This window comes from Elephantulus edwardii, unplaced genomic scaffold (assembly GCF_000299155.1).
Source record: "Elephantulus edwardii isolate Elephantulus edwardi_28Jun2011 unplaced genomic scaffold, EleEdw1.0 scaffold00055, whole genome shotgun sequence".
Classification (NCBI taxonomy): domain Eukaryota; kingdom Metazoa; phylum Chordata; class Mammalia; order Macroscelidea; family Macroscelididae; genus Elephantulus; species Elephantulus edwardii.
The window spans coordinates 8,471,343-8,487,692 of NW_006399805.1; the positions used below are offsets into that span (position 1 = coordinate 8,471,343).

A 16,350-nucleotide genomic window follows, 5' to 3' on the forward strand; every position below is an offset into this window, starting at 1 on the left:
AAGAAAAAAGCGAACTGGGGGTGGGGGGAGGGGTGGACAGGGAGAAAAATGTGCAACAATGAATGAATGGAAATCCACGTTCTTTATAAACTTTCATTAAAATCTCAATTTTTTTTTAAAAAAATGTTTCAGTCAGTAAGCATTTATCCTTGACCGGCAAATGAAAAATACCCATTTAGATCAGCAAAAGCTGAGTTTAATTCAGTCATTTATTCTGAATCAAAAGGGCTTTTTGCACTTGTCCTTTACAAGGGACAGGCCCTCCAGGCTTTGCTCACCTCATGTCTCATCAACTCTCCTCTTGCCCACTACCTTGTGGCACCCTCCTCACACACTGGCATGTGTCGGCGTGGGACTACTCCACGCTCAGCACCCTTCCATCAGGGTACACAGGCGTTCCCAGGGCACACGGGCGTTCCCAGGGCACGGGAGGCGGCTCCCTCAGCACTTGCAGGTTTTTATTCAAATGCCATCTTCTCTAAGAGTCCTTTCCTGCCCACAGTCCAGAGCCGAGCCGCTTCAACCCGTGAGCTCACTCTTGATTTATTCTCCTCTGCATTTACCTTCCTTTAACATTTGTTGTTGTTAGATGCCACTTCTCAGGCTGAGCTGTTAGGCCACCAGAGTCGAAAGTTTGTTCCGACATAAGGACGTGTCAGGAGACCCCCCCTGGCAGTGGATTGTATTGTTGTGTGCTGTTGAGTCAGAACCAAGTCATAGCTGACCCTCCAGAGGCTGTAAATTGCATAAGAATCGACTGCCCATCTTTCTTCCAACTGGTGGATCTGAACTATGTGCCTTTGAGTTGACTGTACAGCGCCTTGCCACTAGGCCACCAGAGCTCCCAGCGGGGCAAAATGAACTCCTGAGCTCCATGCTGACGGGGTGGCCTCCGCAGCAGCCTGGCATTGGCAGAGCTTATGTGTGTGTAGGGGGGGCTCCACTACAGTCTCCTGACTGGCCCCACTGTTCACGTCCATTGCCTCCTTTCAAAGATGTTAACAGCTTTCTGTCTCTGTTCCATCAGATCTTTGACTTCTCCCTCACTGAAGAAGAAATGAAAAATGTGGAAGGCTTGAATAAAAATGTCCGCTTTGTGGAGCTGCACATGTAAGTTTTGGGGGACTGGTCATAGAGTACTCCCCAGTCGTGTGGACGGGTCACACTCCAACCAGCAGGACTCAGGCGAGTCCTTGCTATGTCCACAGAAAGCGCAGGACAAAGGCTGTGGGCAGCACGTCCTGGACATGACTGGCCAGCCCGGGGGGAGACCAGGCCAGGCAAGTGAGGAAAGTGCCTACAAACAGATAGCTGTCAAACAGATGCCAGCTCACAGTGATTCCATAGAACAGCCAGTCAGCTGCCTCAGATGCCTGTGATCTTAGTGAGGGTAGCCAGTGCCTCGTCTCTTCTCCTTATTCCCTAGTATGCCTTGCTCTACCTGCCAGCTGATTGCTCCCAAGCAGAATTCCCTGGATTCCTTCAAAATTTGTCAACATCAGTCTTGGAAAAAGTACAGCCAGAATGATCCTTAGAAACATAGAAGGAAAGACTTGAGCACAAGTACTTGGGAAATGCTCTCAGAAGGGGCTAGTCGCTGCAGGTGGTGGTGGTGGTTATGCTCCATCAAGCTGACTGTGTGTGAAGCACAAGTCAGAACCTGGCCCTTGCCCGCATCTCCTCACATCTCCCACGTGCTTGAGTCCCTTGTTGCTGTCACTGTGTCAAGCCATCAAGTTGAGGATCTTCCTCTCTTTCAATGATCCTCTACCTTTTCCCAGAATAATATCTTTTACCAGCTAGCTGATACAGTTAGACAACAGAAACAGTCGCGGTACATCTAAAAATGCCCCAAATGAAACCCAAATCCACAGCCTTAGCGCCAGCTCTCCTAGCACCCTGTAGGACAGAGGAGAACAACAGCCTTGTAGGATTTCTAAGGCTGGAGTTCGTTACAGAAGCAAACGGAGTCCTCTATCGCCCATCTTTCTACTGCAGCAACTGGTAAGTTCAAACTGTTGACCTTTTGGTTGTTGTTGTTGTTGTTGTTGTTAAGTGTCGTTGAGTCACAGATGACTCGTAGTCATGAATAAAAGACCCGAACACTTCCATAACTTTCATCGTTTCTCCACATTCATGGAGTTTCCAGAGGCAAGCTGTTTTAGAAGTGGGTGCCACTCCTGCTTCCAAGCTTGTTTTAATCGGGGAGCTCCGCCAAACACTGTCCACCATGGGGAACCTATTCTTGCATTTGACACATCAGTGTCACAGTGTTTAGCATCACAGCCACCACGAGTTACCTCTGTACAGCAAATAGACAGACCAGGGCTATACCACTTAGAAGAATGTTTGACAAAAAACAATTAAAACCAGGCCTGAGGGCCACAGATTAAAATCACCCACCTTTGGCTTGGTAGCATCACTTTCTATCCACTAGGTCAACGTAGCTCTCTCTACACATAACGACCTTTTAGTTAGCAGCCAATATATTGAACCATTGTTTCAAGCATTTTCATAATGCTGCCATGCATGTAACAGACCGCTACAGCATCAACATAACTTTTATGTGCACTGATAAATCAAACAATTTGTGTGAGTTGACTTATTGTGATTGGCCGGGAACAGAACCAGCCACATTGTGCGGTCTGCCTTAGCTCCACAAGAGTTCCAGAAACGTTTGTTGTACTGTAGAATTGGAACCCATTGCTGAGCCTCCAGTGGGTTTTCAGAAGCCATTAATCATATGAGGGGAGATTGCCCATCCTTCTCCCACCGATGCATTTGAACCAGGTGCTTTTAAGATTGCAGTTTCTTACCACTAGGCCACCAGAGCTCCAAGGTCCTTTAAAGTAGAAAGGAATATAGATGCTGCATCTCTTCTGACTCATGGAATCCCATGAGACAGAATAGAACTATCCCACAGGATTTCATGGACTAATCTTTATAGCGTTCAATATGGATTACATCTCATCATCAAGAAAACAAAAACTCTCGCCATGAATCCAAAAAAACAACATCATGATAGTTGGAGAAAAGATTGAGATTGTCATCTTACTTGGATCCAACAGATATGTCTTGGAAAAAGGACAGCCAGAGTGGAGGCAAAGATGGTGAAGCTTTTACTCATCTATTTTGGGCATGTTTGGAGGGGCTACTCCTTGGAAATGGACATCATGCTTGAAAATATGGAGAGTTATCAAGAGGAAGACCTTCAGCAAGAGGGACTGACACAGTGACTGCAGCATTGGGCTCAATCATCCTAACCTCCAAAGAACACTCAGGCCGCACCCTCTCCAGGGTATTTTAGTTCATTCTTTTAGCTGTCCATGGAATGTTCAGTGCCCTTCACCAACACCACAGCTCAAAGGCATCAGTTCTTCTTTTGTCATCCCTGTTCATTGTCCAGCTCTCAGATAATAGTAATGACCTAGTAATAAAACAGGCAAACCTCTTAGACACTGTGGGTTCAGTTCCAGATCACTGCAATAAAGAGTGTCTCACATCTTTTATTTCTGGGGGTTTAGGGATATTATACTCAATGTTAGATGGATCTTGGCTGAAAGAAGAGAGTACCAGATTAATGTCTATCTGTGTTTCATTGACTGTGCAAAAGCATTTGACTGTGTGGATCACAACAAACTGTGGCTGGCTCTGAGAAGAATGGGAATCCCAGAACACTTGGTTGTAAGTGAACCTATACTTGGACCAGGCAGCAGTCATCAGAATACAGCAAGGAAACACTTCATGTTTCAAAATCAGGAGAAGTGTACGCCAGTAAGGCACCCTATCTCCATGCCTTTGCAATCTGTGCAGTACAGATCATCTGGGAGGCTGAGCTCTATGAGGAGAAGTGAGGCATCAGTATTGGAGGAATACTCCTCAATAATCTGCATTATGCAGATGACACACCCTGCTTGCTGAAACTGAGGAAGACCTGAGGCACTTGCTGCAGAGGGTCAAGGACTGCAGCCTTCAATGTGAATTGAAGCTCAGCATCAAGACAACAAAGATTCTCACCACTGGGCTGATCGGCAACAACATGATAGACAGTAAAGAACTTGAGATTGTTGACAGCTTCCGTTTGCTTGGCTTCACAATCAACACTCTTGGTACCAGCAGCCAGGAAATCAAAGACAAATTGCATTGGGAAAGTCTGCTGTCAGGGACCTCTCTAGACTACTGAACAGTGATGATGTCAGTTTAGAGTCCAAGGTGTGCCTGATCTTTGCAATCACTTGCTATGCATCAGAGAGCTGGATAATAACTAAGGATGATAGAAAGAGAATTGATGCCTTTGAGCTGTGGTGCAAGAGAATAGTATTGAATATACCATGGACTTCCAGGAGAACAAACAGGTTTGTTCTAGAGAGAGAGAAAACAGGCTGCTCCTTGGAGGCAAGGATTCCGAAGCTCTGTACTCATGTACTTTGGACATGTTGCAAAGGAGGGACCGGTCCTTGGAGAGGGACATCATGCTTGGAAGGATGGAGGGACAGCGCAGGAGAGGAAGACCCTCGATGAGATGGATTGACTCAGTGACTGGTATGAAGGGGGTGGGTGTTCCAGAGACAATGAGGTTGAGATTGACTCAGGATAGAGCAGGGTTCAGAGCAGTTGTACCTGGGGTAGCTATGAGTTGCAAATGACTCAACAGTGCATATCAATAACAACAATAGTTTTAGAGAGCTGTGCTCTGAACCCCAAAGTGGTGACTTTCTGGTGATTCGAAGCCACCAGTGACTCTGAGGTCTGAATTACCATGGGAGAAAGATGTGTAATCTCTAGTGCAATTTATAGCGCTGAGTGTTTCCACTCGATGGCCTTGAGCAAGTGTCTGCGTACAAAAGCTATGTCGGCACTAGACTGTGGCACAGCAAGTGTGTAAAAGCGTGATGAAGAAGCTTGACATAGTGTGAGAACGGCCACACGTGATCCAGAGACCCAGAGTGGGCACCTGTGGCTTGGTGCCAGGCTGCCACGAGCATTCCACCTGTAAACAGTGTATGAGCTGCAAAGCACAGAAAAGCAAAGTGCAGTAAAGAGATCTGCCTGTGCCATCAAACCTGCAGAAACCAGCTTGGGAAAGGCGGAAACCTGTCAGAGACGGAAAATGCCAATGTTTCCAGGCAGAGCAAGTACCCTGTTGAAAGCAGAAAACCTGCAAGACCCAGAAACCCAAGGTGATTCTATTGCGCCCCAGCTCTCGCAGGCCCCATGGTTCTAATGGCGGCTTGGTTTGCTAGTCACTGCCTTTCTAGACTTCAAACACTCATCCCTGGAGAGCGCTGGTGACAGGCGGATGGAAACGATGAGAAGAAGGCGTTTTGGAGAGACTAACTAGTGTGGCCTGTGGAATTGAGGCAGATAATATCAAGAGAGCAGGGACAGGAGGGTGGAAGAGGCTGCAAAGATAGGCAGATGTGGCCACCTGCTGGGCTTCTATCTTCACAGGAACCTTGTTATGGTGGCCTCCTGTCCCCTCTCCCATACAGGGCACTGTGCAGGGCCCCAAGGAGAGGTGCTAACCTCAGGGGGCCCGGGAAAGTGAGACAGCCGGAGCCGGGCAGAAAGAGATGAGGAACAGTGGCTGAAGCACAAGTGTTTTAAAGAACACAAACAGCTGTGCAACTCTGAGCATGAATGTCTTCCTTTTGTTTGGGCAGGTGGCGTGATCACCCGGAATACCCATTTTTTGATGAATACTGACGTCAGTGAGCTCATCTGGTCTTCCTGCTGTGCGTGCCAGGAGGCTGGCTGGGTGGTTTCCTCAGCATGGACATAAAAGGGACTTCGCGATCCTCTGAAGATTGGTGGGAACACAAGTAGCTTTTGTCTGGTGTAGCTTTGACTTAGTGATATCCAAGAAAAAAACTGTTCACCTTTGTTGAAATAATTATTGGCAAATGGTAGCTAATAGTTTGTCTCTGGGTTCTAGAACCAAAATACATTACACTTTGGGAAAGGGTTCAAAAGTCAGCCTCCTCATAAATCACGACTCATCTGAGCTGCAGTGTGGGTTTCTTCATGACGAACGTGGCAACAAAGATGGCTTGGAGCCAGCAATACCACTGGGCTCTGTCTTGGCCTGAGTGGTTTGACCACTGATGTAAAAATAAACACAGCCACGGCGAGAGCCTGCATTTGTCATAAACATGCTTTTCTGTGCCTTTTGGAGAGGGGGATGCCTACGTGGAGAAAAAAAAAATCTCGACACATTGCCGCACACTTTAAAATTGACGACCATGCTTAGAAACACATTTTTTTTTTCAATTGTTTATGACTGCCATATGAAATTGAGCATCAGTCGTACGTTTGGAAGTGAAAATTACCACATTTTGTCACAGTTTTTCCATGAAAACTCTTGATGGCACAAAAAAAACCCACAATTGATATCTGGAATGTGACATCTTTTTCCCCCCAATGTATTACTGAATAATTAACAAATAAGTGCATTAGTAGACTTCATACAAATGATGTTCCTTTTTTTATTAATTAAAATGTGCAGGATGGCTGCCGTCATTTGCAGCAACGTGTTAAAATTGGTGTTGTTAGAAGCCACCAAGTTGGCCCTTGTTCACAGCGATTCCAGGTACAACCAGATGAAGCACTGTGCATCACTGTGTATCACTGTGTCATCCACCTGGCCATTGTCCTGTTTGAGCCCATTGTGTCAGCCCATTTCGGTGAGGGTCTTCTTTTTCCTTTCACTCTGCTCATCAATCACGATGTTCTTCTCCAGGCACATGGTTCTTGTCAATATGCCCAATGGCAACAGGGCAAAGTCTCCTATCCTTGCTTCGAAGGAGCGTTCTGGGGGCACATCTTCCAAGATAATTGTGTTTGTTCTTTTGGCAACCCGTGGGGTAGTCAGTCTTCTTCAGAACATCATCATTCAAAGGCATCTGTTGTTCTCTGAATTATGGTGTAGAAGAATCTTAACAGATCACTAAATCCACACACGTCCGCCTAACGCACAGAGATTTTCTTTTCTGGCTTCCATCCAATGCATGTTTGTGTAGCTTTCACTCAACCTGGGCAAAACATAATTAGCTAAGTCCAACCTTTAGGGGTTTGGACATCAACGTGGTGCATGCATATTTCTCATTCTTTCGTATGTTCATCATATGACACCATTACATAAAGTGGCTTGGGAAAAAATGCATTACATAGGTGAAGTCTGTGTCACAAAATTATCCACAGTGATTTTCAAAGGAAGCATTTTAAAAGCATGCTTTGGGGAACATATTGAAGAAAGACATTTTATAAAAACTATTACTATGTTGAAGATTTTCTGAAAGTGGTGTTGGGATAGCTATTGAATTTCGGGAAAGTTTCAAGTTCCAGAGAAGACTGCTGATTTTGCTGGATGTAAAAATTTTAAAGGAAATAAAAATATTATGAGAATCCAACCACAGTGATGTGCTAGAGAAATCTGCTTCATTCATTCACATTAAAGCATTCTCACACAGCAAGAGAGTTTAAGAAAAGATTATATGTGGAAAAGGGCCCTTGGTGGTGCAGGGCTAAGAGCTCAAATGCAAACAAAAAAGATCCTGTGTGCAATTCTATCGCATTCCGGCTCTCACAGGTCCCATGGTTACAATGGAAACTTGGTTTGCTGGTCACTGCCTTTCTAGATCTTAAACTACCAACCCTGAGGAGCGCTAGTCACCAGGGGACATAAATGATGAGTTCTGGAGAGACTAACTCATGTGGCTGGTAGACAAGAGGCAGACAGTATCAAGAGAACTGAGGCAGGAGGTGAGAAGACACATGTGAAGACAGGCAGAGAAAAGGGACGGGAGAGAAGAAGAGGAAGAATTATCTGAGTTAAATTAAGTGTAAAGACATTTGCTTGTGTGTCCTGTTCATGCACATGGGGAAGAGAGGAGAGAAAGGGGTGTGCAGATGCAGAATTGGGGCTTACGCCTTGGTCCTGCTGTGTAAGTCCTTACAAATGTCGTGAGGGCTAAAATTTCAGCTGAGCGATAGATGAGTCTGTAATGTGAACAGCCGCAATCATGAGGAACGTGCTTCTCAGAGTAATCCATCACAGGAGGCCAAGAGAGCCATATCTGGGGCGGGGGGGAACACACACACACGCAAACAGACCCAAACTAAGGCAAGAAGGAGCAGAAAATGGCAAACTGAACTGGGGAAGCTGGTGCGGTCAGGAGGGATGTTGGAGGAACCTCATTCCACTGAGGGGGTCACACCTTCAAGCACAGTATATATGAACTGTTCAATTGAAAACTTATTTGTTCTGTTAATATTCACCAAAACTATAAGTATAAACAAAGAAATAATATTTTGAAAAGAGTGGTATAAAGGTAGGCATAAAAACCCCACATACGAAACTACTTTTAAAAAGACAAGCATTAGAGAGAGTTCCTTCAATTTGTCAGGAGGGCAGAAAATATTTTTTTTCCCCCTAAAGATTATGTGAGAGGAGTTTTCTCTTACTCAAGGAAGAGATAGAATGAAAATAACAGAAGACAGGTAAAGGGAAATTGCAATGAATTGAATTGTGTTCTCTCAAAATACAAGAATATAATGATCTGATGTAATAAGATCTATTAAACAATTTGATTTGTTGAACCAAATAGTTGTAGGAAGATGAAGGGAGGGACATAACACTCCCTAATCCCATCACAGCACTAATGTCAGGGGCGCCATCCTATGGCATAGCCTGGAATATCTTTTATCTCCTTAGAGATAAAAAGGGAGCAAAATGAACTAAGTGGGGAGACGCTCAGCACCAAGTACTGAGAAACACTCAGAGCGGAGCATGTGTGCTTTTTGGACCCGGGCCCCTCCACAATGAAGCTCCCCAACACTGGGAAGACCAGAACACACGGAGACCTTCAGGAAACACTAGCTCTACAGATACAAGATACAGATACAGATACAGGTACATTTCTCCACCAGCAAAAGAGAGAAGGGCCCCCATCATGGAGCCTGGCATCTTGGATTGTACTTGTGTTGTTGGTGGTGGTGCTGTCGAGTTGCGTGCAACTCACAGTGACTCTATATATAACAGCCCTAAACCCTGCCCTATCCTGTGCCAATCTTATTGCCTCTGATACACTTACCCCCATTACCCAGTCACTGAATCAATCCATCTCATCGAAAGTCTTCCTCTCTTGCGATGGCCCTCCACCCTCCCAAGCATGATGTCCCTCTCCAATGACTGATCTCTCCTTGTAACATGTCAAAAGTATATCAGACAAAGCTTCAGAATCCTTGCCTCCCATGAGCAGCCTGGTTTAACCCTCTCTAGGATGAACCTGTTCATTCTCTTAGCAGTCCATGGTATATTCAATATTCAAGCACCACAGCTCAAAGGCACCAATTCTCTTTCTATCATTCTTAATCATTGTCTAGCTTTCTGATGCATAGCAAGTAATTACAAAGACCATGGCCTGTATCAGGCGCACTTTAGCCTCCAGACTGACATTGTTGCTCTTCAGTACTTTGGAGAGGTCTCTGACAGTAGACTTTTCCAATACAATTCATCTTGTAATTTCCTTTGGCTGGTACCAAGAGTGTTGATTGTGGAGCCGAGTAAACTGAAGCTGTTAACAATCTCAATCTCTTCACCATCTATCATGATATTGCCAATTGTCCCAGTGTTGAGAATCTTAGTTTTCTTGATGTTGAGCTTCAATCATATTGAAGGCTGCAGTCCTTGACCCTCTGCAGCAAGTGCTTCAGGTCCTCCTCAGTTTCAGCAATCAGGGTTGTGTCATCTGCATAACGCAGATTATTGACAAGTCTTCCTCCAATTCTGATGCCACATTTCTCTTCATAGAGCCCAGCCTCTCCATTAATCTGTTCCGCATATAGATTGAAAAAACATGGAGATAGGACGCATCCTTAGAAGACCCCCTTCCCAATTTTGAACCATGCAGTGTTTCTTTGCTCTGTTCTGATAACTACATCCTGGTCTAAGTATAGGTTTCACATAAGCACAATCAAGTGTTCTGGGATTCCAGGTGAGAAAAAATGGGGTTGCTTTCATAGTTAAAAAAAGTCATTTCTAGTTTTGAAAAGTCATTCCGTCTTGAAATACAATGTTGTGAGTGACAAGATAATATCCATACGCATACAAGGAAGTCCAGTGAATACCACCATCATACAAATACATGCACTGGAGCTGGAGCGCGCCGCCGGGGCAGGCGGGGGGCCGGGGCCTGGGGCTGGCGGGCCGCCCGCGCCCTGTGTCTAGTATGCGGACGAGGACGGTCGGTGGCGCGAAGCTGCATCCTTTGCAGCCGCAGACTGGGGTGTCGGCAGCGGCGGCACCTGCCGGCCGAGTGATGCCCAGTGATTATAACTGTGAAGCTGAGAAGTGACTGTTCAGGACCGTCCCTGCAATGGTACACCCGTCCTCAGAACAAGATGCGAAGGCCCAGCTTGTTCAAAAACACTGTCAAATGTACGTTGTTTATGTTCGGAGTGTGGATCTTTTATATCGTCAAGAAAAATTATGCTTTTGAAGAATGTGACACGAGAACGCCTAATGTGAATCCCAACCATGTCACGAGAGCTCAGAGCTGCACACAACAAGTTTTGCAGAGGGAGTGCCGCCCCGGGTTTGCCAAGAAGGCTATGGCGCAGCTGTTCAAGGGCCGGTACAGCCTGGACCTGCAGCCCTTTGTGACGCCTGCTGCCAAGGTGGACGAGGCTGAGTACAAGTATGGCCCTCCTTTCGGATTCCGGAAGTTCTCCGGCATGGCCCAGGTCCTCCTGGAAAGCTTGCCCGAACACGACTTTCCTGAACACCTGAAAGCCAAGGCCTCTCGGAGCTGTGTGGTCGTCGGAAGTGGGGGGGATACTTAACGGTCTAGAGCTGGGCCATGCCCTCAACAAGTTTGATGTGGTGATGGGTTAAACAGTGCCCCAGTTCAGGGATACTCAGAGCATGTTGGAAATGAAACTACTATCAGGGGTGCACCACTATCTGACCTTGAATATTATTCCAATGACTTGTTTGTTGCTGTTTTATTTAAGAGTGTTGACTTCAGCTGGCTTCAAGCAATGATAAAGAATGAAACCCTGCCATTTTGGATGCGACTGTTCTTTTGGAAGCAAGTGGCGGAAAAAATCCCACTCCATCCAAAACAGTTTAGGATCTTGAATCCTACAATTATCAAAGAGACAGCTTCTGACATCCTTCAGTATCCAGAGCCACAGTCCAGGTTCTGGGGCCAAGATAAGAACGTGCCCACAATGGGTGCTATTGCCATGGTATTGGCCACACACCTGTGTGACGAGGTCAGCCTGGCAGGCTTTGGCTATGACCTCACTCGACCCAGAATACCTTTGCACTACTCTGACAATCAGTGCATGGCTGCCATGAACTTCCAGACCATGCACAACGTGACCACGGAGACCAGGCTGCTGCTCAGCCTCGTCAAGGCTGGCGTGGTGAAGGACCTGAGCAGTGGCATCCACTGTGAATTCTGAGCACAGGACACCTCGCGGACTCGCCAGCGGGCCCGGGTGAGGGCCTGGCCTGCTGGTGCGTGCATCGTGCAGACACTGAGGAGTGACTGGAGCCTTCTGACTATTCATTTAAAAAGTTTGTCCACCCCAATTTTTTTTCTTCTATTTATTTGAAGTCAGTGTTTTTGCACAATGTTTTATAAGTTAATTTTCAGGATCAAACAATTACAAAGACTTTTAAAAGAGAATTTTATGTAGTGATGCTTTATGTTAAGTGGCTAACTTAGAACTGTCTGAGTACTGCACGTAGGATGTCAGTATTGAGTGGTATGGTGAAGTCATTCCTTTGATGGTGGCCCTGCCCATGCATGCATGTCCAGTTCTTGGTCATTCTGTTGGCAGAGCTGCGGCCTGAGGCACTTCCAGGGAAGCATAGTCACTGCTGCCTCTTCTGGTCCTGATTCTGCACAGATGCTGGTGAGGCTGCGGCCTGGGGGTTGTCCTAAGCCCCTGCCTTCGGTAGGTATCGCCCTCAGCCCTGCTTGGATGGCCCCGGACACCTGGGCAGAGAGTCCCTTGTGTCTTGCGTGTCCTGCACTGGAAAGCTGCTCTGGGCACAGGCCCCTGAGCATCGAACCTTTCCCCAGCACGGAGTGACATGGGGACCATTTCTCTCTGCCTCTGAGGTATCAGAAAGAATTAGGGTAAAACCTTTGCATCACACAGTCGTGGGGGAGAAACCTTTTCCAAGAACAACTGCATTTTTAGAAACACTGAAAGGAAATCCACCTGATGTTTAAAATCACCTATTTTGGAAGAGGGGAGAGAAAGAAAAAGGTTTTCTAAATATTGGCCTAGCAGTGTGTACCAGGCTGGTCAAAACAGAATAAAAGACTTTTGAGGGGGAAAAAAAATATATATGCACTAACAACCAGAGCCAAAGAGAAGGAAATAGAAGATTTCTACCAACTTTTGCATTCAGAGGTTGATAGAGCATGCAGTCAATATCCATTAATGGTAATGAGTGAATGGAATGCCAAAGTTGGAAACAGAGAAAAATGATCAGAATTTGGAAAACATGGACTAGATGACAGAAATGAAGCTGGAGATAGAATATGATAGAATTTTGCACAATCAACAACTTACTCATAGCAAATACATTTTATAAGAAACATAAATTCAGGCTATACACATGGATTTCACCTGATGATATGCTTAGGAATCAGACTGATTACATCTGTGGAAAGAACCACTCAATATCAGCTGTGAAAATTAGTCCAGGTGCCGATTATGTAACAGACCATCAACTACTCATATTCAAGTTCAAGCTGAAGCTGAGGGAAATTAAATCAAGTTCATGGGAACCAAAATTTGATCTTGAGTCTATCCCACCTGAATTTCAAAATCACCTCAGGAACAGGTTTGAGGCCTTGAACACTAATGAGCAAAGACCAGATGAGCTGTGGGAGGATTTGGATTTAGAACATCCTAATATACTTGGACTAAGAGGCAGTCGTCAGAACAGAGAAGGAAAACACTGCATGATTCAAAATAGGGAAGGGTGTTGTTAGGTCCCATCAGGTCAAGTATGACTCTCAGAGACCCTATCAACTGTAGGGAGCCACCCTTGAGGCTCCTGTCCTAATGCCTAAGTTGCTTTATACTGCTCACTAAACACCATTCCTTAAAGGCCTGCCTGGCATGTCTACTGATGAGTTCAGCTCAGAGTCTCCACCCATTCCTGGGAAACTGCTTGCCTCCCTAGCTCAGTTTCTGTAATTCGATGCCTTAGGGCGTATTCCCCAGACTCTCTCTGGTTCTTGTATGATGTTAATAATATCCCTCTTTTCTGCCTCTAGGCTTGCTCAAGTTAAACCTGGTAGTATGGCAAAATGGACCAGGCCCCATAGCACTGTCCACACTGTATTTGCATATTTGTATCTACTTATGTGATGAGAAAACAAAGTCAAAAGCCAGAAAAAAACACATTAGAGCACAATAGCAATTACAAAAAAAAAAGTGATGATAATAATAATAAATGTTGTTGCTTTTCTATGACAATGGTGCCAAAAGCAAAGAAGGAAGCCCCTTCCCCTCCCAAAACTGAAGCCGAAGCAAAGGCATTAAGAGGTTAAGATGATATTTCTGAAAGGCATTCATATTGATAAAAAAGATGACCCACATGCCACTCACCTTTTTGCTGGTGGGGCCTAGGATGCTGAGACTCTAAAGGGAGCCCAAATCCCCTGGAAGAGTGCCCCTGGGAGAATCAAACTTGACCACTATGCCATCATCAAGTTTCACCTGAATACTGAGTCTACCATGAAGAAAATTGGGATCATCTAAGTTGAGTCCAGATGGCTAATTCTAAATACTCATTTTTATCACACACACACACACACACACACACACACACACACGCAAATGTTAAGGATGTGGAGAAATTGGAGCCAATAGAATGGAAAAGTTTGACAGTTCCTCAAAAAGCCAAATATAGACTTACCTTATGACTCAAAAATCCCAGCCCTAGGTGCAAACTGAAAAGTACTGAAAGCAGGGACTCAAATATATATATTTGTATATTACTGCTCATTGGAACTCTAGTTACAGCAGCCAAAAAGTGGAAACAACCCAAATGTCCATTGGCAAATGATGAGCACACAAAATGTGGTCTATCCATACAATGGAATGTTACTCAGCCATAAAAAGACATAAAATCTATAGACACTGCCATGTGAATGAATCATGAAATCAATGATAGGAGAGAAATAAGACAGACATAAAGACATGTGTGATGATCCTGTTTATAGATATATCTAGAATAGGCAACTGTGTAAAGACAAGTTTGTTAATGGTTAGTAAAGGCTGGAAGAAATGTTTGAAATGGGGTGTTCTTGTTTAAAGGGTACAGAGTTTCTGTTTGGGGAGATGAAAGCATTTTTGAAAAAAAATAGGGGTGCTGTTTGCACAGCATTTTGGATGCAATTAGTATCACTCTGACCCTGAGATAATCTTTAAACCTTGACCCCCAAACCAAACAGCAGTTTAGTAAGGTATGCATGCATTGAGTATTTTACCCTTTCACAGAACAGATCATCCAGGAGGCTGGGCTCTATGAAGAGGAATGTGGCATCAGGATTGGAAGAAGTCTTATCAACTACTTATCTTATACAGATGACACAACCCTGTATACTGGATCTGACCTCAAACACTTGCTGCAGAAGGTCAAGGACTGCAGCCTTCAATATGGATTGAAACTGAACATCAAGGAACAAAGATTCTCACCACTGGGCCATTGGCAGCATCATGATAGATGGTGAAGAAATTGAGATTATTAAAAGCTTCCAGTTTGCTTGGCTCCATAATCAACACTCTTGGTACCAACAGCCAAGAAATCAAAATATAAATTGCATTGGGAAAGTCTGCTGTCAGTGACCTCTCCAGAATAGTGAAGAGAAGTGATATCAGTCTGGAGAGTAAGGTGCACCTGATCTAGGACATAGTCTTTTCAATTATTCGTTATGCGCTGGAAACCTTGCCAATGACTAGAAATAATAGAAGGAGAATTGATGCCTTTGAGTTTGGTGCTGGAGAAGATTATTGACTATACCATGGACTGCTAAGAGGACAAACAGGATCATCCTGGAGAAGGTGAAACCAGGCTGCTCCTTGGAGGCAAGGATTATGAAGCTCTGTCTGACATACTTTGGGCATGTTGCAAGGAAGAATCAGTCATTGGAAAGGGACATCATGCTTGGGAGGGTGGAGGGACAGAGCAAGAGAAGAAGAACCTGGATAAGATAGATTGACTTAATGACTGAGTAATGGGGTAGGTTTGCCAGAGACAATGAGGTTGGCTTGAGATAGAGCAGGGTGGCACAGAATGACACACATGGAGCAAGGTGCAGAGAGTGAGTAGGACAGCTGAAATTTGAGTGAGAATTGTTATTAAAACAATTAGTTTGGGAGCTGTGGGAGGAACAGCTAGCCACAGCAGGACCCACCTGCCAGGAGCAAGCAGGACAGAGGGAATTTGAGTGAGGTACTTAGAAGGGATCACTGCTGAGTGCTGAACTACATGGAACCCCTTCTCCTCAAGCAGGAGAGAGTGAGACAGCTGGAGCTCAACTGGGATGGCAGACCCAGTTCTCGAAAGAAAAACCAAGGCTTCCTGGTTTTCCATTCAGGTCCCCACACATGCCCCACCCCCCTCCACCTCATTGTGCATCTGTGCATGCATCCACCCTATGTGTGTCCCTGTGCATGTGCCTGCCCAACCCTCTCCTGGAGCAGTAACTTCAGATCAAGAACCGGCTATTGCCTCCAGCATGGAAAACTCTACAACAGTAATGTCATGAAAGAAGTAGGCTACCTCACACTCTACCCAAGCCCAAAAAAGTGACACAGTGTCAATGGATTTCCTGAAGCCAGAAAGTTTGATGGAACTTTCTGACACAGAATTTAAAAGAACAATGATTCCACTACTGGGAATATACCCTAAAGAGACTGTAACTGAAATTCAAGCAGATATATGCACACCCATGTTTATCACTTTGTTCATAATAGCAAGGAGTTGAAAACAACCTAAATGCCCATCAACAAACAAATGGATAGAGAAGTTGTGGTATATTCACACAATGGAATACTACACTGTATTAAAAAACAAGGAATATTATTCAAAATGGGTGACCCTGGAGGACATTATGCTGAACGAAGTATCTCAGTCACAAAAGGACAAATACTGCATGGAGCCACTGTTGTAAAACAGGATTGACCTCAGGGTTGGGGGGAGACTGAGAAAGATGGGTTCAATAATGCATATTACATTGAAACAGATTAGGGAGAAAAACTCTTTAAAAGGGATATGTGATTAGGTATTTTTGTCATGATAGGAGTCCAGGG

At 45.0% G+C, this 16,350-nt stretch overlaps 1 protein-coding gene and 1 pseudogene across 2 annotated transcripts in view; both read left to right on the forward strand.

The window, feature by feature from the left end:
• AKR1D1 (aldo-keto reductase family 1, member D1) overlaps window positions 1-5,706 on the forward strand; it is a 50,534-nt gene extending 44,828 nt beyond the window's left edge. For both annotated transcript variants that reach the window (XM_006887152.1, XM_006887153.1), the window contains 2 exons: window positions 1,028-1,110; window positions 5,664-5,706. In XM_006887152.1, the coding sequence (XP_006887214.1) occupies window positions 1,028-1,110; window positions 5,664-5,706 (126 nt within the window). The remainder of the gene's footprint in view (window positions 1-1,027; window positions 1,111-5,663) is intronic.
• A 4,523-nt stretch (window positions 5,707-10,229) lies between these two features.
• On the forward strand, window positions 10,230-11,469 carry LOC102854119 (annotated as a pseudogene).
• The last annotated feature ends 4,881 nt before the right edge of the window (window positions 11,470-16,350 follow it).